This window comes from Cynara cardunculus, assembly GCF_001531365.2.
Source record: "Cynara cardunculus var. scolymus isolate 2C chromosome LG 8, CcrdV1, whole genome shotgun sequence".
Lineage (NCBI taxonomy): Eukaryota > Viridiplantae > Streptophyta > Magnoliopsida > Asterales > Asteraceae > Cynara > Cynara cardunculus.
In genome coordinates, this window is record NC_037535.1 from 168,230 (window position 1) to 192,943 (window position 24,714).

At 36.3% G+C, this 24,714-nt stretch overlaps 1 protein-coding gene across 1 annotated transcript; it reads right to left on the minus strand.

Annotated features, from left to right (window-relative positions):
* Nucleotides 1-700: 700 nt before the first annotated feature.
* On the minus strand, nt 701-24,714 carry LOC112516750 (alpha-aminoadipic semialdehyde synthase-like). The gene is made up of 13 exons (XM_025123963.1): nt 24,533-24,714; nt 24,254-24,394; nt 22,495-22,842; nt 21,746-21,826; nt 18,279-18,344; nt 15,701-15,818; nt 12,416-12,545; nt 10,133-10,212; nt 2,767-2,925; nt 2,012-2,249; nt 1,821-1,929; nt 883-1,044; nt 701-808 (listed from the first exon to the last, which is right to left on the minus strand). Exons 1-13 carry the CDS (start codon nt 24,536-24,538, stop codon nt 701-703), a joined length of 1,746 nt encoding a protein of 581 aa, XP_024979731.1. The 5' UTR covers nt 24,539-24,714.

Here is a 24,714-nt window from a genome sequence, read left to right on the forward strand (position 1 = left end):
CTTTGATCCAATACAAGACAGTAGGTCCCAAATAGTCTTTGTGCCATGAGCACATGTAGCAATTTATAAGTGATGCCAAAGATCAATAACTTCCTCACTGTATGTATGGGATATAAGGAGAGAGGAGCAGCAAAAGGCGTAGAAGAGAGAGGGAACACCACGGCCCAACTTGAGGGCAGTTGAGATATGCATTGTTAGGATGCCAATCTGTATGTATATATTACACTTATCTTTTGTAGAATGTTTGTAAATGTAGGATGTATATATATATATATATATATATATATATATATATATATATATATATAAGGATGAAATAAATTCATTCTCTTCTGTTAAATCAAAGCCAAGAATCACAAGCATGGAAGTCGTTAATCAACCCTCTCCACTATGTTGAAACCATAAGCGTGCAATATTTCCAGTGCTGCAAAACCACAAGTAGAAAGTAAGCTACTGGTTAACAAGATCCAATATATCCATGCAAACAGGATCACAACAAAACTTTCGAGCTTCAGAAAATTAACTGAAAGATCACAAGTAAAAACCAGAAAAATGATCAAGCAAGCTGTCAAGATTCCGTGGACTTGACAAACTGTATAAATTATATTATACTTTACATGGCAAACCTATTGTTTTTATTGTTTTATTTTTCAATTGTTCCATAGCATCTCAAACGATGTACTATGCTTATAGTACTTATTTATAACCCAAAGCAGAACTGTAACCACAAAAAATTACCAGGCTCATAAACTTCTGGATCGATAGGTCGTAAGACACCAGTACGTGTAATCTTTTTTGCAAGTAGAAGCTGTAGAAATCAAAAATATCTCTAGTTACACCAAACACATGTAAGAGATTAAAATAGTCAAAGCAGGTTGTTACCAGAGCTCCAATTGCTACAGGAATCCCAACAGTGAGGGCCATGCCACTGATTGCTTTCCCGTTCCTGGTCCTCCCAAATTCCAATAAGGTAGACTGATGGTTTTCAGTAGGGCGACCATTTGGGAAATCTACCACTACTTCATGATGCAAAAGAACCATGTCCTGACATAAGTTCAGTTTGCTTTATTAACTACAAACCAACCTTCAGGATATATATTATTAATAACATTTCATGTGATAAATGATTTTCAAAGAGAGTCTACTACCAGTCAATTTCTCCTACTACTACTTTTCCTCGATGTGATTTAGATAATTATGTGACTTGGAATAAATTAGCTGGATTTATTTTATTTCCTAGTTTTAACTTTAAGGATAGGTTTCCTTTCAGTAAGGAACCTAGTTGTGGATTTATATGGTACCTTGTACAAGTTTTTTAATTCAAGAGCGATCATACTTCGTTTCTCGAAGTTACACTCAAATCATCATCATATTTGGTAATCAACTAGCCTGGATTGTTTATCAAGTAGAATGGAGTAGTCCCCAAATCTTATACATTCAATGTATTATGTGAACATATCATATAAAGTTTTCCTGATACCATATTATGTCATTGTAAGTTACAGCTCAAAAGAAGTTTCTGTTGGATGAACTAGCCCACAAACTATATGTTGATTTGCTTAGTTTACAAAACACACGCCAGATGGCAGATAGTCACAAAAAGGATTATATGGGGGGTTGGCATATGTCATCATTTGCAAGGACGTTTCGACCATATTCGAGAAAATTCATGTGAAGTTGAGTTTCACTCAAATAGGAACTTATGTCCTCTGGCATTCTATTATATTATATATGGAGGAGAGTATCCGATATATACTCACACTGGAGTCTTTTAACCTTGCTAGTAAGCATCATACTTACCTTTGAATTTGATAAATTACCTGTTCAGTGCTAGTGTAGGCTAATCTTTCTTCCATGCGGAGGCAAGTCACATCAAATGCACTTTGGCATGATGAAGGTACCTCTGTTGGCTCGTTAAATCCCAAAAATCTAATGCAATAAGAAATTGACCAAAGTTAATAGTTATGAAAGCTTATTAATATAGTATTGCAACCGTACCGACTGTACTTACAAAATTGCTTTAGCTGTCCTGGTTGCAGCTCCATCCTCTTTGCAGATTCCAAGTGCTAGTAGCCTATCTGTGATAAGCTTCTCTGCCTTCACCGGTTCATCAGAGGTCCTGCTTTGAATCTTTAAAAGTTCATATAGAAATGTTCTATATGTAGGCCTATCTTTATTTCTGAGGATCAAACGAACTTCACTATCAAAGAAACCAATTCTTGCCAGTGAACCCATTATTTCACCAAACCCTGGACATAGCAATTTCAACAACATTGCATAAAAATAACAACATTGGTAGTCAATCCAAGATTCAAAGCCGCAAGAAACAACACCCCAAGAACCAAACTCCTGTTCCCAAACAAAAATCCCAGGGAGCTTTATAGATTGGATGCTATGTTTATTCAGTAATCCATTCCAATATATGCAATGGAGATGACAAGCCCATATATTGTCAAAGAATTCCATAAATCAGACATGTGTTTTGTTCTCTTTTGAAGTCCATCTCGGTCTATGAAGCAATGACAAACCTTAATTATTCTTCAATTTCAGAGACCTCAACAACAAATACTAAAACTCTTACTTAAAAGTGCAAAATAATCAGCTCCTATCCACCACCAAATCAATCATAAGTATCCATTTGTAAAGAGGAAGAAAGGGGCATCCAAAAGAGGTTGAGAAATCATCAAAACTTTGGCTTTGCGGAAGCCAACAGGCATACCAAATGTAGCAATGTGGCATAAACAGAGACCCAAAAACACATAATACCTTCATAACGAAGAGTGCCACGAAAGATGGTCGATGCTTCATTTATTATACCATAGATATCTGCATAAATTAAGGAGTTGCGATTGGGTAGGACCTCCAGTGCAAAAGCCGGAAAATCATGTATCCGAAATTTTGTGGCTGAAGCATATATATTATCCCCTGAAAGTTTACCCCAATTAAACGTCATAACAAGAATAAATAAATAACATCATATATGTCAAGTTATGCACAATTTACTCTTCCACATATGGGCTATGCTGAATAAATGTTAGCACCTCATAACAACTAAGATGAATCCCTTCCTACATGATGCAACAAATATGCATATCAAATGAGAACCGTAATTAATCATTGTTACCAAGTTCTAAAAATAGAAGTTATATTAATTTTGTAATACCACAGGCTGAATAATACTCATAGAAGCACCATCTAACCTATAAAATACAGGGTTTGCTATCTAGACCTACGTGGGTTTGTGTGTAAGACAGTGCTTTCCTTTATCTGGATGACAAAAATCATCTTCACATCAATGTATATGCCTTAAATTTGTTAGTTACACGTTCTTTTACACAAAAAGTTGAAGTCTTTACACTATCTTCAAGATAATCTATTGTGATGCAAATTAATTGACTACACAATCTCAATTCAACCCCAAATAATTGAACACTTTAAAGTTCTAAGCAGAAAAATTAACAGCAAAGAACCAAATAATTGAACACTTTAAAGTTCGTAATGCGGAAAGATAAACCAGATTCCCAATGCAAACTATGAAGCAAACAATAAAGCATTAAACTTTATGCTAGATAAAGTAAAGAAATAGAAAACGATACTGGACACCCAAATCGGGCGGAAATCACATGCGGGAGAGACCACTGAAAGAAGTCCACTGATTTTATACATCTTGTTCTTATCTAGGTTTGGGAGTATTTTTGTCTATTAAAGTTGGAGAGACCTACCAAGGGCCAGAAACTACATTAAAACCGTCAGACCCGTCTATGCAACTTAGCCATCAGACCTGGGGTCTCATGGCATGGTCACTGGTGCCCAGATAACTCCCAACATGATCTGCCATGCTCATTGCCACCATTGTATTCTTCCATCGCATTATTTGTACCGAAAGGTCTCAGACCTTCTACGACATCCACACAAGTGATCCTAGGTCGCATGACCTAGGTCACGTACACCCTTCATTCTCCAGGTACAAGTCTTCGAAGCAGGTACTTTGGAGGCATAGTTTACATGTTGCATTTCTTACCTGACTATATCTCTCTCCATCCATGGATTACGTCTACCTCGGCAATGGGAGAGCGTACAGGCCAGAAAATTGAGTTGTCATTTAAGCATGACATGTTATCTACAAAGTAGAGATGGCCTTTTAACATTATGATAACTCTCAGATGTTGGTAATTCTCATGTTTGTTTTCTAGCCATATAATGGGAACACACGTGGAAAGGTAATAAGTAGAAATCTTTACAATTTTAGAAGCAAAAAGTGTGATCAAGTTTAAAATGGAACCAAATAAAAACTGTTAAGATGCTCAATATCCTGAAGATACTCGATATCATTGTAAAATAGAAATTGGAGATTACGGGTAATATCTCCTTGTAATTTGTTGTTGTGAATATCTTATGAATCCTTTTCTTTTCTTCTCATATTCTTTGTGTATATATAGCCTTTGTACCCCCTCTTTTGAGACAAGTGAAATAAACAAAGAATTCTACATTGTATCAGAGCTCGGTTTCGTAACAATTACTAGTTTCACGGATCGAAATTTTTTGGTATGTTTTTTTTCCTTGGATCGAAATTTTTTGTTCATCGTTTTTTTTTCTTGATCGACAAGTTTCCTTGGGTTGGAAGTTTTTTGCTCGTCGGTTTCTTTGGCACCATGTGAGTGCGATTATCCTCATCTCTGTTCATCGGCTATTTGGCACCCTGTGAGTGCGTCATTTGCTTTCTGGTGTGCTATCCTTCATCCTAAGTTCTACGTTCTCTCTTCTGGTTCGTGATTTATTGGAAGATGACTGGAGAAGACAAAACATCTTACAATAACAGTAGTTTATGTGTACGAAGCAGTAAATGTTAAGCTCACTAACAACAAGCTTAATGGCTCCAACTACTTTCAGTGGAGCAAAAATTATTCATATCTACCTCTGAAGCATGGGAATGGCTTCTCATCTCACATCGGATCCTCCTAAAGGTAACGGTTTTGATTCATAGTTCCAAAGTGATGCTCGTTTGTACTTGCAAATTATCAATACTATTGAGCCTTCTGTTTCGTCTCTGGTTAGTCACGGTGAATATGTGAAGAAACTTATGAATTATCTTGATTTTTTGTATTCAGGACAAAGTAACATCTCTCAGATCTATATTGTTTGTAAGTCCTTTCCTTGTGGAGAACAAGAAGACCGATCACTAACTACGTATCTCATGGAGTTCAAGAAAGTGTATGAGGAGCTTAACTCTCTTCTTCCATTAAGTGTTGATGTCAAAGCCATGCACACTCATAGGGAACAAGTGATTGTTACAATTTCTTGACTGGTTTGCGACCAGAATTTGACTATCAGATCTCAGTTCTTGAATGAATCTGCTATTCCTTCTCTTCAAGAAACATTTGCCCGTGTTCATAGGAATGAGAATCTTCAGGCTTCTCAAACTTTTGATCACAACAGTGCTCTGGTTGGTCGAAGGGGATTTCGTGGTGGCTACCGAGGAGGATTTCGTGGGGTCACCGTGGTGGCTCTAGAGGTGGCCACAGTGACCGAACAACTGACTCACAGGCTACTATTCCAGATTCTGATGATGTTGAGTGTTGTTACTGCCATGAGTAAGGTCACACCAAGCACACATGTAAGAAGCTTTTGGCCGGATATCTGAGGAGTTCATCAGCGCACGTTGCCTCTGCCTCAGATAGTAATGTTACTATACCTGCAAAAGAATATGCTCGACTTTAGGCACTGCTCCGACTGTTACATTTGCTGAGACAGGTAATTCTAGTACATGCTTATTATCTTCTGCCTCCAAATGGGTCATTGATTCAGGTGCTTCAGATCACATGACGGGTAATCCCACCATCTTCTCTAATTTCAATAAACACAAATCCCCATCACATGTCACAATTGCTGACAGTTCTACCACACCTGTCCTTGGTTTTGGCACCATTGATCTTACCCCATCTGTTTCGTTATCTTTCATATTGAGCCTACCTAATTTCTCATTCAATTTGTTATCAGTCAGCAAAATTACGCGTGTTTTAAATTGTTGTCTCATTCTTTCCTGATTTCTGTGTCTTTCAAGATCTATCAACGAAGAGGATTATTAGTAGAGGGCGGGAGACTAATGGCCTATACATATTTGAACATCAAGTACCTTTCTCATTGACTTGTTCTAGCTCATTGTCTCCACTTGAAGTTCATTGTCGATTAGGTCATCCATCTTTACAGAATCTGAAGAAGTTGTCCTGAGTTTTCTTATTTACCTTTTCTACAGTGTGAGTCTTGTCAGTTTGCCAAATATCAACGTATTCATTTAAGTCCTAGAGTCTGCAATAAGCGGGCCTCATCCCCATTTGAGTTAGTCCATTCTGATATTTGGGGACCATGTCCTGTTACTTCAAACTTGGGTTTAAGTATTTTGTTACCTCTGTTGATGATTACTCTCACACTACTTGGCTTTACTTTATGAAAAATCGATCTGAGGTATTCACACATTTTTGTTCACTCTATGGCGAGATTAAAACCCAGTTTAAAGTCTCCATTTAAGTTCTTCGAAGTGATAATGCAAAAGAATATTTGTCCCAAACATTTCAGTCATATATGATTCAAAATGGCATTCTTCCGAGTCTTCCTGTGTTGGCACACCAGCCCAAAATGGGGTTGCAGAACGAAAGAATCATCGTCATCTCTTAGAGGTAGCTCGGGCTCTATTATTTCACATGACTGTTCCTAAAGTCTTCTGGGCTGATGCGGTTGGTACTGTTTGTTTTCTTATCAACCGAATGCCTTTCACTATCTTGGATGGTAAAAATCCTTTCTCAGTTCTGTTTCCTACAAAAATCATTGTTTCCTATCGACCCAAAGATCTTTGGTAGTTCCTGTTTTGTCCGCGATACCCGACCTCACATAACTAAGTTGGATCCAAAGTCTTTGAAATGTGTCTTTCTTGGTTACTCTCGACTTCAAAAAGGGTACAAGTGTTTTCCCCCATGCTTAATCGATACATTGTATCACGAGACGTTACATTCCATGATAATATACCCTTCTTTCCTATGTCCACTCCTTGCAAACCAAGAGATAGTGATGATTTGTTGGTGTATACCATACTTGTTCATGAGTCTACTACCCTATCCAACACGACACAGACCCAAGAGCCTACTAAACCACCGATAGTTCATGTATATAATAGGCGGCAATGACCTACATCAGATCCCAACCCAACACCATCTTCATCATCGTCTGCAGATCCGCCTAATGATGATCCTCTTGCTTCGAGTGATCCACCACCTTCCGATACACAAGTCCTGATCTTGATGTTCCCATTGCTCTTTGGAAAGGTAAGCGCTCATGTACTTACCCTATTTCTTCTGTTGTTTCCTATGATAAACTTTCTTCACATTCTCGTTCTTTGATCTCTACACTTGATTCTTTATTTGTTCCTAAAACGGTTGGTGAAGCTTTGGCCCATACTGGATGGCGGGATGCTATGATTTATGAGATGAATGCTCTCGATCATAATGATACATGGGATTTGGTAGACTTACCTGTAGGCAAAAAGGCAATTGGCTGTAAATGGGTATTGACTGGTGGATCTGTGGCTTGTCTGAAAGCCCAATTGGTAGCCAAAGGATATGCTCAGACTTATGGGGTCGACTACCACGAGACATTTTCTCCTGTTTGTTTCATTAGCCGCTACTTACGATTGGGTACTACACCAACTGGATGTGAAAAATGACTTCTTGCATGGTGATCTACATGAGGAAGTCTATATGAAGCAATCACTTGGGTTTGTTGCTCAGGGGGAGTCTGGTAGAGTCTGTAAATTGCGTAAATCATTGTATGGTTTAAAGCAATCCCTCGTGCTTGGTTTGGACGGTTTAATGCTGTAGTGACTGAGTTTGGCTTACGGAGGAGCTCTTATGATCATTTTGTATTCTTTACTTCGTCATCTTCCAGATGTATTCTACTAGTGGTATATGTTGATGACATTGTGATTACTGAGAGTGATGAGATTGGGATCAAGAAGCTAAAAGATTTCCTTGCATCTCGGTTTCAATCAAAGGACCTAGGTCCTTTAAAATACTTCCTGGGAATTGAAGTATCTCGTACTCGGAAAGGGATATGTTTGTCTCAACGGAAATATTGTTTGAATATATTGAATGACGCTGGTATTATTGAAACGAAACCTTGTGAGGCCCCAATGATTCCAAATATGAAATTGAAAGTGGACGATGGAGATTACTTGAGGATCCAGAAAAGTACAGAAGAATTGTGGGAAAGCTAAACTACTTGACGATTACACGTCCTAACATCGTTTTTTTCCAGTGTGTAGTAAGTCAGTTTATGTCATCTCCGAGAACACATTGGGACGTTGTTAGGCATATACTGAAGTACCTAAAGGGTGCTCTGGTCTTGGTATCCTTTATCAAGATCACGGTCATCATGTCATAGAAGGGTTCACAGATGCCGACTATAATGGGGATCCTACTACTAGGCGGTCTACGACAGGCTATTGTGTGTTGGTTGGAGGGAATCTAGTGGAAAAGCAAGAGACGGAATGTCATTTCCCGATCAAGTGTTGAATCTGAATACAGGGCTATGGCCCAAACCACTTGCGAGCTGATATGGTTGCATAATCTGCTAGGTGAAATTGGGTTTGCTCAATCTAAACTAATGAACCTATATTGTGATAATGAGGCGGCTATCCACATTGCAAACAATCTTGTGTTTCATGAAAGAACTAACCACATCGAGGTTGACTGCCATTTCACTCGTGAAAAGCTAGAAGATGGAATCATCTCAACTCCCTTTGTTCGAACAGGAAGACAACTTGCTGATGTCTTTACCAAATCATTACCTAATTAGAGAATCTCTTTTATTTGTAACAAGTTGGGCATGATTAACATTTATGCTCGAGCTTGAGGGGGAGTGTTAAGATACTCAATATCATTGTAAAATAGGAATTGGAGATTATGGGTAATATCTCCTTGTAATTTGCTGCTGCGAATACCTTAGGAATCCTTTCCTTTTCTTCTCATATTCTTTGTGTATATATAGCCTTTGTACCTCCCTCTTTTGAGACAAGTGACATAAACAAAGAATTCTACAAAACCACAAAGTGAAAAAAAGAATAACCTACTCCTGATCATTTCCTCCATCTACCATAAAAGTATCATTACGGGATAGCAAACAAGCAACTTTTGAAGAAGCATAGGTTGCCTTTCCCACTCGTCATTTTCTTCATTAATTATTCCCTAGCCTATGGCATGGAGAGCTAAGTAATACGATTCCATTTGCAGGTAACTCTCTGCTCCAATAGAACTACAAGTTCAACTTTTCAATTTCGATTTCAACTAGCAGAATTATGGTTTCCTTCTCCAAAACTGTTTACCATAAACATGTTGCAATCATCTTATAATGGAATTTGCAAGGTATTTTCCAAGAGGCTACAACCAACAAAATATAGTTTATCCGTCTACGTCATACAAGTGAATAATTGTGCTTTCAAATATATATATATATATATATAGAGAGAGAGAGAGAGAGAGAGGGAGGTCTAGGGGAAAACCCTAAAAAGATGAAAACTGAGGAACACCCTGGTAATCATTCATTTGGACCATATACACATGTGCATGCAAGTAAGTTTTTTTTTGGTTTTATGCATGTGTGCATATTAAGCACATGTTCATACCGGACAAATTGCTTCCAAATTACTTGTATGCATATGTGCATACAAGTACAAATGAACAGTTACTAGGGTGTTCCTCAGTTTTTTATTTTGTTGTGGTTTTCCCCAAACCCGGCCCTATATATATATATATATATATATATATATATATATATATATATATCAAGTCTTAAAGTATCATCCAATGTTAGTCACATGAGTAATAACGGGTTCAAAACCATTGTGTGAATGCATGTGCACTATAATTACCATACAACAGTGTACAAGCCATGCAGGTTCAAGTATATAATGACATTTCTAATTTGCACACTTTGTACATTTTACTAATTTTATTGGGGAAGGGGATGGTGAAAATATGAGCCAGCACAACCCCAGAAGTGCACATGTGAGGGTGCTATCAGAGACTTGCTTTCAACATATTATGAATAATATAAAGTCAAATGCGTCTAGAGTTCAATAATTTACCATCAACATGTACAATTCCTCCTGCTTGTTTGTAAGTGGCAGGATTGCGCCCAGATCGTATAGCGCCTGCTGGATTCCAGCTGAAAGGATTTTGTAACAATTTATATTTTCATAGAAAAACAGCATGACTCATCTTTAATGTAAAACATAAATACTAATGCCTCCAGCTATGTTGGCATTAGAGCACATTGAATATAGTAGTGAACCAAACAACATAATGTAAACCTCATTGATTGGTTCATAAGTTCCAATAATGACATGGTCCTCATCAAAATGAATTGTTGTGTGAACTCCACTAAGGTATAAACATTTGCAGGAAATGTTTGAAAAAAAAGAGGTAGTGATAAAATGCTACAACAATTCCATGAAATGATCCACATTTTTAGCAATTTCAACTCTGTCAACTTAAACCAAATAAAAACTCTTCCAAATTTATAAAAACACTTGGGTTTGAACATAACTCATATTCCTATGCCATTGTTGGTTTAAACTCAGGAACTGAAGTATTGGTTTACAATGCTGAACTAAGGACCCATATGTCTATATGGTTAAAAAGTTTTTCCAAACTTTTATTGCATTATTCAAGTCAATGTTGCTAATGTTAAATCCAAGCCTGGACTTTAACTCAACTTCAAACACATGTTAGTAGCTAACTTAGCTCAGTTGCAGCAACAAGTGACAGCAAGGTTCTACTGTCTGCTTGCTTCAAAACATGTCTATTGAACAACCCAAAAATAGTAAGATAGAAGTACTGAAGCAAGCAAATACTGTGAAGCTCGAAATTAAATGCAAGAATTTTATCTTGGGATGCCAGGGAATTGGTTGCTGAGTTCTAGATATCTGCTTAGAGTTTGGTTGGATCATTGGAGCTATGATACTGAAGTGTTAGGGATGTGAATAAACTACAACAATGCTACATGAAGTAAACTAAAAGATGCACAGGATATATATGCAGATGGTGACAGAAGTTGCATGCAGATGATGGTGGTGCTAATAAGCTATTCAAGGAAGAAAAAAAGAAAAAGAAACTGTGACTAGCTTATTAGCACCACAACCATCTGGGAGCAACTCCTATCACCATCTGCCTTATACTCTGCCCATCTCCACCACCTTCTGTCAAATTCTCCCCTATCTTTTCTTCATCCTCATAGCCCATCGATACAGATCAGTTCTGTACATATCACAGACACAAATGATTTTTGTTTGAGTTCCAACTCTACTTTCTAAGAAGCGACATCAGCAATGGCCTCCATTTGTACACAACAGGCATCCAAACGGCTTTTCATTTATTTATTTTCTTGGTGTGGTTTTTCTGTAGCAGAATCCCTTTATGCTAGTGCAGGGTACTTGTCTCGGATACTTTGGTGACTGATTAGCTTCTTGGAGATTGTCTCCCTTTTATCGTGGTTGGAAGATTCTCAAGACTTCCAGATGTCATGATCAAGGGCCTGATTTCAGTTAGCTCAACTATAGGATTCATGATTAACATGTACATGTAGCTCAATTTACATGAAGGCTTACCTTTATTTTGCTCTCCAAACATCAATAATGAATCAAAGATAGGTCCAAATCCTGGGACCTATAAGCATGCCATCTACAAGTCTCTAGAATTGTTGGTCAATCCTTTTATTGGTCAACTATTCATTCATCACTTAGATTCCAGTACATATATGGATGTTAAATCAAAGAGTACTGCTAATATATTTGGCATGAATATACGAAGAGCTGTTGGCAAAAAATGATTTCCCTACTCCTGAATATGTGAGACGATTCTTGGGTGTGCTCAACACATATGCTCCAAATAAAGGAGGGCCATTAGATATAGTATATTATAATCACAGGGTTGGGTTCAAGGAAAAACCATTTAAAAGAATGGCAAACTGAGGAGCACCCTAATAACCATTCATTTGTCCGGTATGCACACGTGCATAGAAATCAGTAAACATTTTCAATTACTTTTATGCACATGTACATACCGGATAAATGAATGGTTATTAGGGTGTTCCTCAGTTTTGCACTGTTTTGTGGTTTTCCCCTAAACCCGAGTCTATAATCATATTAATTGTAATTATTATTTAAAGTTATCATGGCAATGGTCCACAATAATACTTGATCATCGGTGGTTCATCTAAAAAAAAGAAAACCTTTTGGTTAGAAATAAGAAAAGACACAGGGTATACAAAAAGAAAATGGAAATAAATCACTTAGCATCTGTACACTTATTTCAATGGTTAATATTGGCTTCATAATGCAGCATGTTAAAGTACAAATTCTACAAGGTACCTGAACTTATAAGCTAATGGGTTATTTGCTGCTGACGGAGAAGGAATACCCCCACAGTTGGATACAAAAGACTTGATTTTCCCACCTCGGGCATGCGCTTGGTTGATCATCTTCATTGCCATCATATGATCTGAAGCATAAAAGTCAATATCTAACTATTTAACTTACAAATTCATAAGCATGTATTGCTAATGCTTCCCGTCCTTACAAACCTGTGGTCTAAATATCATAATAGAGTGCAAGTGAATAATAGACGAAACTGGCAAGATGACTCCATCACCCATATAAGCAAAAGTAAGGTAGGAAATTATATTGAGACCTACTATTGACATATAAGGGGTTGAGTTTCAGAATCACAACTATTGTGGAAAAGAATTTGACACCAGGTACAACTCTATATGATATAGAGTCATGCTACATCATATTTTAGGCATGACATGCAAGAATGTTCATCTCTGAGATACAAACTATCAACTATTAGGTCCACGATATTGTTAATTGAGCACAAATTTGTGTTGAAAATGGTTGCTACACAAATCAGGAACAGAGGAAATTCTTCTACGTGACCTAGAGTTGTGTAGGCTTGATCGCGTCTGGCCATGAACCTTTCCTACCATTTTAGCTAGAGTGGCACTTTGGCCACGATTGCATGGCACAATCACGTAGGCCACTTGAACTCGGTACAAATTTGGCAATTAAGGCACTTTGCCACGATCGTTGACCACAATCGCATAGATCTGCACAGGACCCTTTTTGAGCGATTTTCTTGGTAGATTGGGGCTTTTTCACCCCATTTTGGCCCTTGGCCCTCCTGCTCATATTCACCATATATAAGCCTTTTTGTTTTCAATTTTTTATTATGTTTTTGATGGAAAAACTTCTTGTGTTCTTTCATAGCTAGAGGGAGAGGGGGAGAGAGAGAGAGAGAGAGAGATAGGAGGGATTACTCCATTTGGCTTTTCTACTAGTTCTGATGATCTATCTTCATTGTGAGTTGTTTTGTACTCCCTTTGGCATATTAATATAAGTGATCTCTCTCCCGGTGGACATACACTACCTCACAGTAGTGGAACCACGTAAATCTCGTGTCTCATTACTTGCTTTACTAGATTTGCTAGTCTATGGTAGGTTGCCTTGAATTTAGCTTGTGGTCGGAATATTGTGCTTGGATAGCCATTTATTTGTTGTTAGACCCTAGATATTCCATATTTGTTGTTTGTGGTTCACTTGTATTTGGATTATGTTGTCTTGGGACCTATGAGATCGTTCATGGATTTGTTTGTCAAGGTCTGAACCCTTACAATTTGTAGGAAAACACAATCTCAAGCATCCTAATCTCGTGATAGGTTGACATAACTACAAGTAGAAGTTGAAAGAACAATGATGTGGACTACTATGTCCCCGCATAGGATTATCGATCCATATCAACTTAGATTTTTCTTTTGAGGTTTATCCTTATTGTGTCATATTTATCACCTTTGCAAGATGCAACCCATATAGGGATAATATTGTTACCTACTTACCTAAAGATCATCTTCTTTATCTCCTGATATTCTTCATGGTATCAGAACTTTGGTTATAGCACACCAGCCCAAGTGTTCACAATAAAAGATCAAAAGGAGTAATAAACCATTCACTAATTAAAAAACACTAATGTTCAAAACCCTCCATCGCAAAAACCTTAATGTAGTAACTCCACTTCGCGACCACCCATGGCCAAGAAATCCTCTGAATAGTGCCACAATTATCATCGCTTGAGGTCGCAAATCAGTAACAATTTACAAATTGGTAAACTTTAAGAATCCACAATCATGGCAGATAGGGTTCCAGCGACATCGACTCTGCTCATATGTTTGTCAGGTTGCAACCACCACCAATGATCCTCCAGCAAAGTTATGCTCCATTTTGTAACCATGGTTGTCGACCATCCCAACAGATCATTATCTTCCTTGAGATTGGTTCGATACAGACGTTAAACCATTTGAGAATCCACCAGTCACAAACGAAACTCATGACTGATTAGCATCAGGTTTTAATTTCCTCCCTTTATCGTTAATTTTGGTACCCAGTGTCCAGATACCTGTTTGCTGGTTCTTGAAGTTGGAAAGAAAATTGTTTTGAACAAATTTGGTATCCAGTGAGGTTCATCCGGTGCTTTGTGTCACATCACTGGGAACATGAATAGACCATCAATTATGCCACCTACCACATGTCCTAAGGTGAGGGCAGCGAATGGCTCTAGTGTTCCTGTAGAAGAGAGTGGATCAATAGACTCTGATTCTAACCTTAATTTCTTGTGTTTTCTGTATGCAAGCATTTTCTAATAGGCTCTCACCTATAAGCCAAATGACCAAACATGTGAACTGTTTAGCAACCTTTTTAGCTGATTATTGTGTTTTCCATGAGCTCAAGATGATTGGCACATGCCATAACTGTAATTCTGTGTCCCTAAGAAAATGGTACAACATACCAGATTGAGAGAACAACTTTAGATATCCTAAGATGTTCATGACTTATGGGAGTTTTAGATTTCTTCTTGCACCTTTTGACGATTTCTCGTATTACCTGGATTTACTTTATTGGTTTTCTTCAGTATGTAGCATGTCATAAAAAAAATTGCAATACAATCAAAACTTTTTGTAGTGATGATGCAAAGGAATATTTTACTCAAGATCATACAGAATTGATGAATAAATATACATGATTAAAAAACAATCCTATTTGGCATATGATAAAATAAACAATTATGCAATACCATCAAAAATCTTTGTAGCGATGATGTGAAGGAATATTTCACTCACATAGAAAATTTATAAATAAATGTGTAATCATATATGAATCAAGTGGCATAGCAAGAAGGATTAGGCATTTGCTAAATATCACTCGCAATGTGATGATATATTGTAATGTTCCACATCGTTCCTTGAGAGATTGTGCCCTCAAGCTGAAGGAGTTATAGTGAACACATTTCAATTTATATAAAAAAATCAAAGGTTTTAACTAATTTGGTGAAGGATCGCAACCTAAAAATAAAGCTCCAGGAATTCAGAGAACATTTTCTGATAGTGATAACTGGAGTAACGCTGACGTACTTGTTTCATTGAAGTTCAACTATGAGAGGATCGTGACATTGAGAACCTAATAGTGGACATTTTCTCATTGCCGAAACTTGTTTAACAAAGCATCTTTTATTCATCCTTATATAACCAGCTAGTTGAAATAAACACAGACATGCTTATAAGAACATATGTGCTGGAAATGAAAACTAAAGAGAAAGAAAACAACCTATTCCAGGATCCAAGCCCATTTCACCAAGAATGGTAATGCTACAATCTTTGGTTGCTTCATGTAGCTTGCTCATTGTATCATCAATATAGCTAGCAGTGACAAGATGCTTTTTAAGCTGCATTAAGAAACATATGCTCTCTAACAAAATGAAAACTATAAAACCAATTAATTATGCCAACACATATTGTTGCTACTCTTCAGTTACGATCCTTGTTTAAGCAAAAATTGAATATGAACCTTCTACATACCAAAAAGAGCTAGCATATGAACCGCTGGTACACCTTTCTCTTGGTGAATGTTTCAAAATAATAACACTGATGTGTGACAAGAAAGATGAATATAATAATTTGTTGTGCTTCCTTTGATTATACAAGGCCTATATATAGGGTATTTACAGGAGATAGAGGGAAACTAAATCAAGGAAAAGATACGGAAAAGATACGGAAAAGATAACGACAAAGAAGGCAACTATATCTATATTATATTATAAAACATTTGACAAAAACTCTTAAAAACCATTTTTTATGCATAAAGTACTGAATATTGATGCATATTACTTACAATTCAAGATTACAAGTAATTATTATATTATAAAACATTTGACAAAAACTCTTAAAAACCTTTTTATATGTATGAAGTACTGTTTATTGATGCATATTACTTAAAATTCAAGATTACAAGTAAATTTTGCATAAGTACAACTTATTAAAACTTCATATTTGAATTCATGTAACTAACTGCAGATAAACATAATTGAATAATCATTGAGTTCTAACAGAATGTTTAATTATTATCTTTATAAAAAATTATATTATTAAACCAAAAATAAATTATAATAAAAAATTGAATTAAAGAAGTTACACCAAAAAAACGAGAACTAAAGTTAATTCGATACTAATATTGATTTATTTATATTTCATTCAAAAATAAAAACATTACCGCTTTCTCAAAACCACATAAAATCGTATTATATCGATAGAGACAAAGAATAAAAGCTAAACATTAAAGTCGAGATTTATCTCATTGCGTTGCACAAGTACCCTTCTAGCTATATTATAAAGCATTTGACAAGAACTCTTAAAAACCATTCTTTATGCATGAAGTACTGTTTATTGATGCATATTACTTAAAATTCAAGATTACAAGTAAATTGGGTGTAAGTACAACTTATTAAAGCTTCATGTTTAAATTCATGTAACTAACTGCAAAAAACATAATTGATAGATGATAAATATCTCATTTTAAATATAAAAAATCTAAAATATAATTAGGATAATCATTGACTTCTAAAAAAATTATATTATTAAACCAAAAATTAAAAAAATGAACTAAAGAAATACATAAAAAAGAGAAATTTTAAATAGTTAGTTCGGTACTAATACCAATATTTTGTTTTTCAATTTTTTATGATATTTTCATATTTATATTTTATTCAAAAATAAAAACATTATTTTTTTCTCATAACCACATAAAACCGTATTATAACATCGACTGAGACAGAAAAAGAAATAAAACAAAACATTAAAATCGAGATGTATCTCGCTACATTGTGCGAGTACCCTTCTAGTTCCATAATTATAGGGATTCCTCCTAATCAATAATCTATACACTTCAACAATGTGAAACATACGAGTAGTTATCTATGTACCAACACTGATGCTTAAAGGAAACAATGGACCAAGTAATTGACATAAACCATCACCCAACACCATATAATATCTATAACATCCAGAAGTATGGGAAGCCATCAGAAAAACCTAGGCCCCATTCATTTAGCTCACTTCACTTCATTCTATAGATTCAATACTGGATCTAGCAAAGAATTATTCAGTGTTTAAACTTATGAAGTTAATGTAAATAGTAGCTCATCATTTGTGGGTATCATAATTAGTATTAAAAAGGTTGAAAATACTGATATAAAGTATTGCATCATCGTTTGTGGGTATCGCAATACTGATATAATAGATCATGAGATGACATACTTTTGGGACAAGGCTGAGTAACACAAGTACCTAGCAGCCTACTCAAAGAATCTGATAAAAAGGTTGAAAAGTTCTTTTGCTGAGAGAACTTTTGAAGCCATATGTGAGATGATCATGAGGAATTAATTTACTTCTGAATTTCAGTTGTAGAAGATGAGAAATATTGTTTGGTAACCTCATGCGAAATGAAATCATAGATAATGCAAATTAGAAGTTCGCATGGTCCCAATGATGGAATTGTACACAATTGTGAATGGGATAATCTACATGCCTAAAAGCCCAAGGTATCTCAATTCCAAATTAGTTCCATTTTGATATATAAATACCTCACTGATCATTTATTTGTAATCAGCCCTCACGTTCAAGAATCACCAAGTGGCTTACATACCTTAATGATTAAATGTGTCACTCTAGTTGATGTGCAGAGTCATAATTTACAATTCAAGATGGCAAAGCCAGATCAACAGCCTCTCCATTGGACGTTTGGTAAATCACAGATGCAATAGATCATGGGAATATCAATTATGGTATTTGCATGTCTATCGGCTGTAATGAGAATAAAAACCTTGTCGTGTTGAAGAAGAGTACAATACCTCAATGCAGACATTAGCTATGGTACAATGAAAACTTGCAGGCAAAAGACTGATAACAATATCGACCTGCATAAGGGAATAAAAGTACATTGACCATTAAGAATAGAACCACATAACCTTTTTTTAAGTATATAATAATTATATATGGCAGAGCTCACACACGCTTCTAGCCTTTGGCGAGGCTTGAACCCTTGACCTCCAAGAAGGTTGGGATCTACCGGCAACCCAGATATCGGTGGACCAATGACCCTTTGGTCAAACTGCATAGCCTTCACTACTCTTGAAATGGAACAGAGCAAGGAGCACCACTACTTTATGAGAAAGGCTATAAAACATTACAGAACTTCAAACAAGCTTGGTCAGACACACAAGGTTCTACAAGCATTAAATGGTGACACAAGATTAGCTTCCTAGCTCAACAATTTGAAATAAGAGACTTAAAAAGTTTCAAGTACTTTTGGGAATGGAAGTGGCAAGATAAACGAAAGGAATTGTCTAGTAGGTAATTGATCTATCTTGCTCATCTTTATCCTAACATTGCCTATGCAATATGATTAGTAACTTGGTTCACGCATATTCCTTCAGAAGATCATCTCAACAGTGGTGGACCTAGGATTTTTGCCAAGTGGTTGCACCTTTAAATGCCCGAAAAGCCGCTCGACGTGTTTTTAGCCAAGTTCGCCTATGAGGGATTTTTTAAGTTTTTTGGTTGATTTCGATGGGCGTTTTTGGTTTTTTTGGTTGATTTCGAGAGAATTTTTTGGTTTTTTGGTAAAGACTAATATAAAACTCAAAACAAACAAATAAATCATGTAACCATAATTGTATAACATTATAACTAATCAATTTAGGGCATATACTAAAATCTAACTTAGGACAAATGGCAAATATCAAATATCAAATTTAGGGCAAACAAATAAGTCATGTAAACATAATTGTATAACATTTTAATTAATCAATTTAAGGCAAAGACTAAAATCAAATATAGGGCAAACAAATAAATCCTATGAACAATTAAACAAATTAATGAAGTTAAAACAATTTAGGATAAATAAATGAACTCTAAAAGATAATATTCTCGAAAATATGAAACAAAGAGAGGATGGACAATTCCTCATGGGTGGTGATCGAAGAACAAAAGTAGGAACAAAAACTGATTATTTAGGTAAGTTTTACTAAATTTTTTGGCTTAGTCCCTCTAGTCTCAAAATATTGCAGATCACCCTTCTATTTTAAAAAAATCATTACAATAACTATTTAAAAGATAAAAGAAAACCTAAAGATTAGCTTACAATGGGATTCGAACCTACGTCTTCTGGGAAGGCGATTTATGAGAAGGGCAAACAACCATCTCGACCAACTCAACTTCTTGTTAAAATTTTGGTTTATAAATATTTAAGGGCACCCTCATCATTAAGCAGGTGCACCTTCAAGACGTTCCACTTTTTTCCTCTTATGATAATCAAGTGAGTGGGTACACGGGACCCCACTCAGCCATTAGTAGGTCTGCCCCTGCATCTCAAGAGGGCTGTAAACGAACCGAACGTTCAGTGAACTGTTCGTGAACCATTCGGTGGGAAGTTTGTTTATGTTCGTTTATTTAATATATGAACGAACATGAACAAAGGTCCTGTTCGTTCATTTACGTTCGTGAATGTTCATTCACTTATGTTTATTTAAGTTCGATTACTTATGTTCGCATACATTGTTCACGAACCAATTATATAATGTATTAACAATTAAAAATAATTAACTATAACCAATAATAAAGAGTCGGTATTCAAAAAAATATTAATAACACTGATGAATTCCCTCCATTCCACCAACCGTGCTTTATAATAGTTGCTTCAGATTTCATTTTATTACTTCTTCTACCGATGTGGGATGAGCCTCAAAGACACAAGTGCACAACACTTAGGCGCCTAAGTCTTCAGCTTTCTTTCTATTACACGCTTTACATTCCATCCCACATCACCCATGTTTAGAAAAGAAAAGCCTTACTCATCTATATATATATATATATATATATATATATAGCGCCTATTGTCATCCTTTCCATCTCACCAATTGATTTTTCTCCTTAAGCCAATGACTTGATCCCACACAAACGGTTCAATGGTGTAGCAGGTTCACCTTGTGTTCGATTAAGAAAGTTCGTTTATGTTCGTTTAACTTTTAAATGAATAAATATGAATATAAACATCCCTTTTGTAAATAAACGAATTTGTTTATTGTTCGTGTTTGTTTGTTCAGTTAAGTTAAACAAACAAACATAAACAAGCCTTTATTCATGTTTGTCGGTTTGTTTACAGCCTGATCTCAAGTTAGCATAAAAACCGTTCACTTTCTCAAAGGGAGCCTAGGCAAAGGAATAATCATCTCTAAAAATCATAACAGGCAGTTAGAAGTTTTACAAATAACAATTAGGAAGGATTTGCAGAAGATGGAAGATCTACATCCAGCCTATTTTGTTTGGAGAAATTTATTAAAGTAGCTATAGGCTAAAAAGCATTCTAAAGGAGTTACAGGTTGAAATAGACACCATGATGAAGTTGTTCTATGTTAATAAGTCTACCAGTATTGCTCACAATCCAATTCGACATTATAGAACAAACATAGTTCAGTTGATAGTCATTTTATCAAAAGTTAAAAGCTTGAACAAGGAGAAATCAGTATGCCCTTTGTCCCATCATCTGAACAACTAGCAGATGTTCTTACCAAAGGTCTGCTAAACAGATGTTTGAAACTCTCAGAAGCAAGTTGGTCATGATTCACATCTTTAATACAACTTAAGAGGGAGCGATTGAAGTAAACTCTGAGAACATGTGGAACCTTATTAGATAACTCTCCAAAAGAGGTGTCAAGGAGAGAAGGTTGGTTCCAACATATTGAGGATAAATGGTCAAAGTCTAGCCGATGTGGGACTCGAACATGCCCCCTCCAATGGAGGCTAGACGGGCACAGATTGTCCTAGAGTATCGAAGAGGTCTAAAGAGTACAGGCTGCCCTAAAGTGACGGTCCCTAGAGTGGTAGACCTTGGCTCTATACAATGTATGAATATGTGGAACCCCCTCCAAAAGAGCCCTTGAGGAAAGAAGGATGATTCCAACATACATTGAGGATAAATGGTCCAAGTTTAACCGATTTGGAACTCCAACAAAGACCAAATCCCAAAACAGGGGTTTCAATGTTATAGACTTTCTGTGTTTAGAAGATTAGATTGTATACCCTTTTTGTATCTAAGAAATTAGCTATGATCTTGCTTTTATGTCTGATTCTTTATTGTAGTATAAATAGGTATCTCTTGTAATTTATGAAATACGAGAAATTCTTTCACCTCCTACCATTCTTCTGCTCACACCCTTACTAAATGCATTTGCATTTACTAATATTTGAGATATCTTTGTCCATAGCATCAGCAAAATCATTTTCAATATAGAAACGAGCAATAGCAAGGAGTATCAACCTGGGAGATGCACTTATAGAGACTATCATGATCCATGACATCCAGCTGAAGTGCTGTTGCATTTGGAATACCTTCAATAATCTACATTCAATAATCAATGACAAAACGTTAATTTCAAGATACCAAAACAGCTAGATAGTAAACATGTCTTCACACTTAACCACACTGCTTAGCAAAATGGTAAATCTAACAAAAAACATAGAAACATTGCTGATCCAGCAAATCAGCAGTTAGTAGTTATGGAAAAAAGCTCTTAATAATGACCATATATACAAATAAAACTATAATGAACTTTTTGAAGTAAACCAATTGTAATAACGAGGAAACCAGCATAGGATATACAGGAACAAATTAGAACAGCCACCAAAAGGATTACCGCCCGGAAAAGAGTACGAGAAAAAATAGGTCAACAAGGACATGTTTCTGATATAAGTAATACTATCTCCACTAGAATAATCAAAAGGCAAAAAGAAAACTTGGGCAATGATCTTGGAACATCACTGGTATTGTATAAACTCATATCTTGCAAGTACGTCATAATATCAACACGGCTATTCAAAGAGAAATTCTCATAATTATATTATGCAACTTATGCTATGCATCCATAGAGGGTGGGCTATTGTTTGTGCATCGCAGGTAAACATCTGACAGACGAAGAAAAGCTGACTGAAAAAGTCATATATGAAGAAGTGCTTCACAAAAGCCAGAGTTAACAGGAAATGTGGTAACATAGTGAAGTTAAAGTGTACCTCCTCTACATCCTTCAGAAAAAGAGATGCAACTATAACTTGAACATAGTTCTGCTCCTCAAATTCAGCTATCCTACATGATTTTATCCATTCGGGAGATGAATTGCTTCCAATTGATGCCAAAAGTTCAACAGCAGGTTGACAAACCCGTCCTGCGCCTATTACAAGAACCACATTCTTCTTTTTGGAATCATATCCCAACTTGACACAACTATCCTTCACTTTGCCAACTTTCAGTGCAAATGAATTTGTTTTCCCTTTGGGAACTCCATGATCTTCCTTTGGATTTGCTATGGATGTCAAAGTATCAACTATTTTATCAAGGACCACACTATTATCTGCACCAACCTGAGAACATTGACATCATAGACACAGATAAAAAAGGTCACATCACAAGAAAAATACCACATATGTTTTGTCAAATGAAAACCATTGGAATATAGCTTGCTTCTTCAGTTACAAGTTTATCGGTCTTTTTGATTTGGGCGTTACCGTAATTGTGGCATACTCAAAGACCAGAACCAGGGGTAGCATGTGTGTGGGTGTGTTTGGGCTATGCGCAGACATACATATGATCTTCAGCATGCTTGCAAGTAATGAGCATGCAGAACATGTCTAAATGTAATCCATGAACCACAAGTTGGAGGACAGTGATGACCTACTCTCTGGACTTCCTTTGAATATATGGAAGCCGTATCGTACCCTTTATTGGGAGCTCAGCAGCCTTATGATACAGTTAGATGAGCAAGGGAAGAGACAAAAAAGGCAAGTCCCTCCTCAGGATTGGCCAACAAAACTTGTAGCCTTATGAACACGAGAATAATTAAGACATGCTTGCGGAATGTAGGATCCAACTGGAATCTCCAAGGACACATAATAGTATGTGGCGGAGACGTTTGATGGTGGCTAGGGTCTTCTCATGTGAATTTCTAGGTAGTATGGGTTTTCATTGTGAAAATCATTGTTACTCCTACAAATTCCTGTCGAATCAAGGTTAGGGTGTTAGTAGTGGTTTCACAGCAGCGGGACTGGTTTCTATTGCCGTGAGCAACACTAAGAAGCTGCTATTGGATTTTGAATATTGCTCTAATACCATGTAATCGTGACTAGAAGAGAAGTCACCTATGAAAACCTTCTTATGACTTCTTCCTTTAAATGATAAGGTTCAATGAGATTCTCGCAATGTCGCTGGCGACAAGCCACCCAGTGCTTTTCCTATCACTCTGAACCATAGCTACGACCGAGTTATTTCCATTCTCCACGGTGGGGAGATTGTCAAACAGAAATGATAACTCCTCTCAAGGCCCCCACCTCAGATCATGTCAAATTGGCATGAAACTTTGAGTGAGCCCTCTATAACATAAATAAGAGGATCCAAAACATTCCGTGCCCTAGGCCGAGCCGACGACTTCATGCCATGGACTTCTGTAACTCACTTGAACCTTGTCGCATTGCCATTATTGACGGAGGAAACCCTTTTAAAGCATATACAAGGATGGCTTTAAAGATAATGACTCGTGTAACACACTTGACGCGACAGCACCTTACAACAGATTTTTGCAATGTCCACAGCAAGGGCATAATGTGAATCTTTATACTTACATTAGGGCCTATATAACGTTTTAATCTTTTGAGTGAAATAGCGACAACAGATATTACTAGATTTTGTCTATGGATAGTTGCATATGATGCGATAGTTTTCCATACATTGAACAGATAAAAAGAACTAATGATAAGGATGTATACATTTAAAACTTACTACAAGTTCTGAGTAAGACATAGAGTCTGTACATTGACCCACTTGACACTTGACTAGATGAAAGGAGCCACCAGCAGCTTCAATAATATCCAAGGCCTCATTAATCAGAAACTGGTCGAAAAGATGACCACTAAGAGAAACCTGTAAAAGTTATTTCAATAATTAGCGAAGACACCAGTTATGAAGTCAACAGCTATAAGGACAATACATGATCCCCCAGGATGCGTTGCGATAATGCTGAAAGCTAAAATGCTAATGAAGCATGAATCTAAAACAAACCAGCATGGTGTATCTCTTCCAATTAGATCCAAAGTTAGAAACGTCCTTTGACAGTTCCCTGAAAATCAATAGCAGTAAATTTCCATTAGCTGATATAACCTAAAAATAATGCAAACATCATACTGAACAACAACATACTTAGGAAATTACTTGAAAAGGAATTTGCCATACTGTTTCAGAAT

Coding starts and splice junctions, on each gene's coding strand:
- LOC112516750 (XM_025123963.1), bottom strand. Junction 22,843..24,253: donor TGTCTTACTCAGAACTTGTA/GTAAGTTTTAAA, acceptor CAATGTTCTCAG/GTTGGTGCAGATAATAGTGT. Junction 2,926..10,132: donor AGGAATTGTACATGTTGATG/GTAAATTATTGA, acceptor GTAAACTTTCAG/GGGATAATATATATGCTTCA.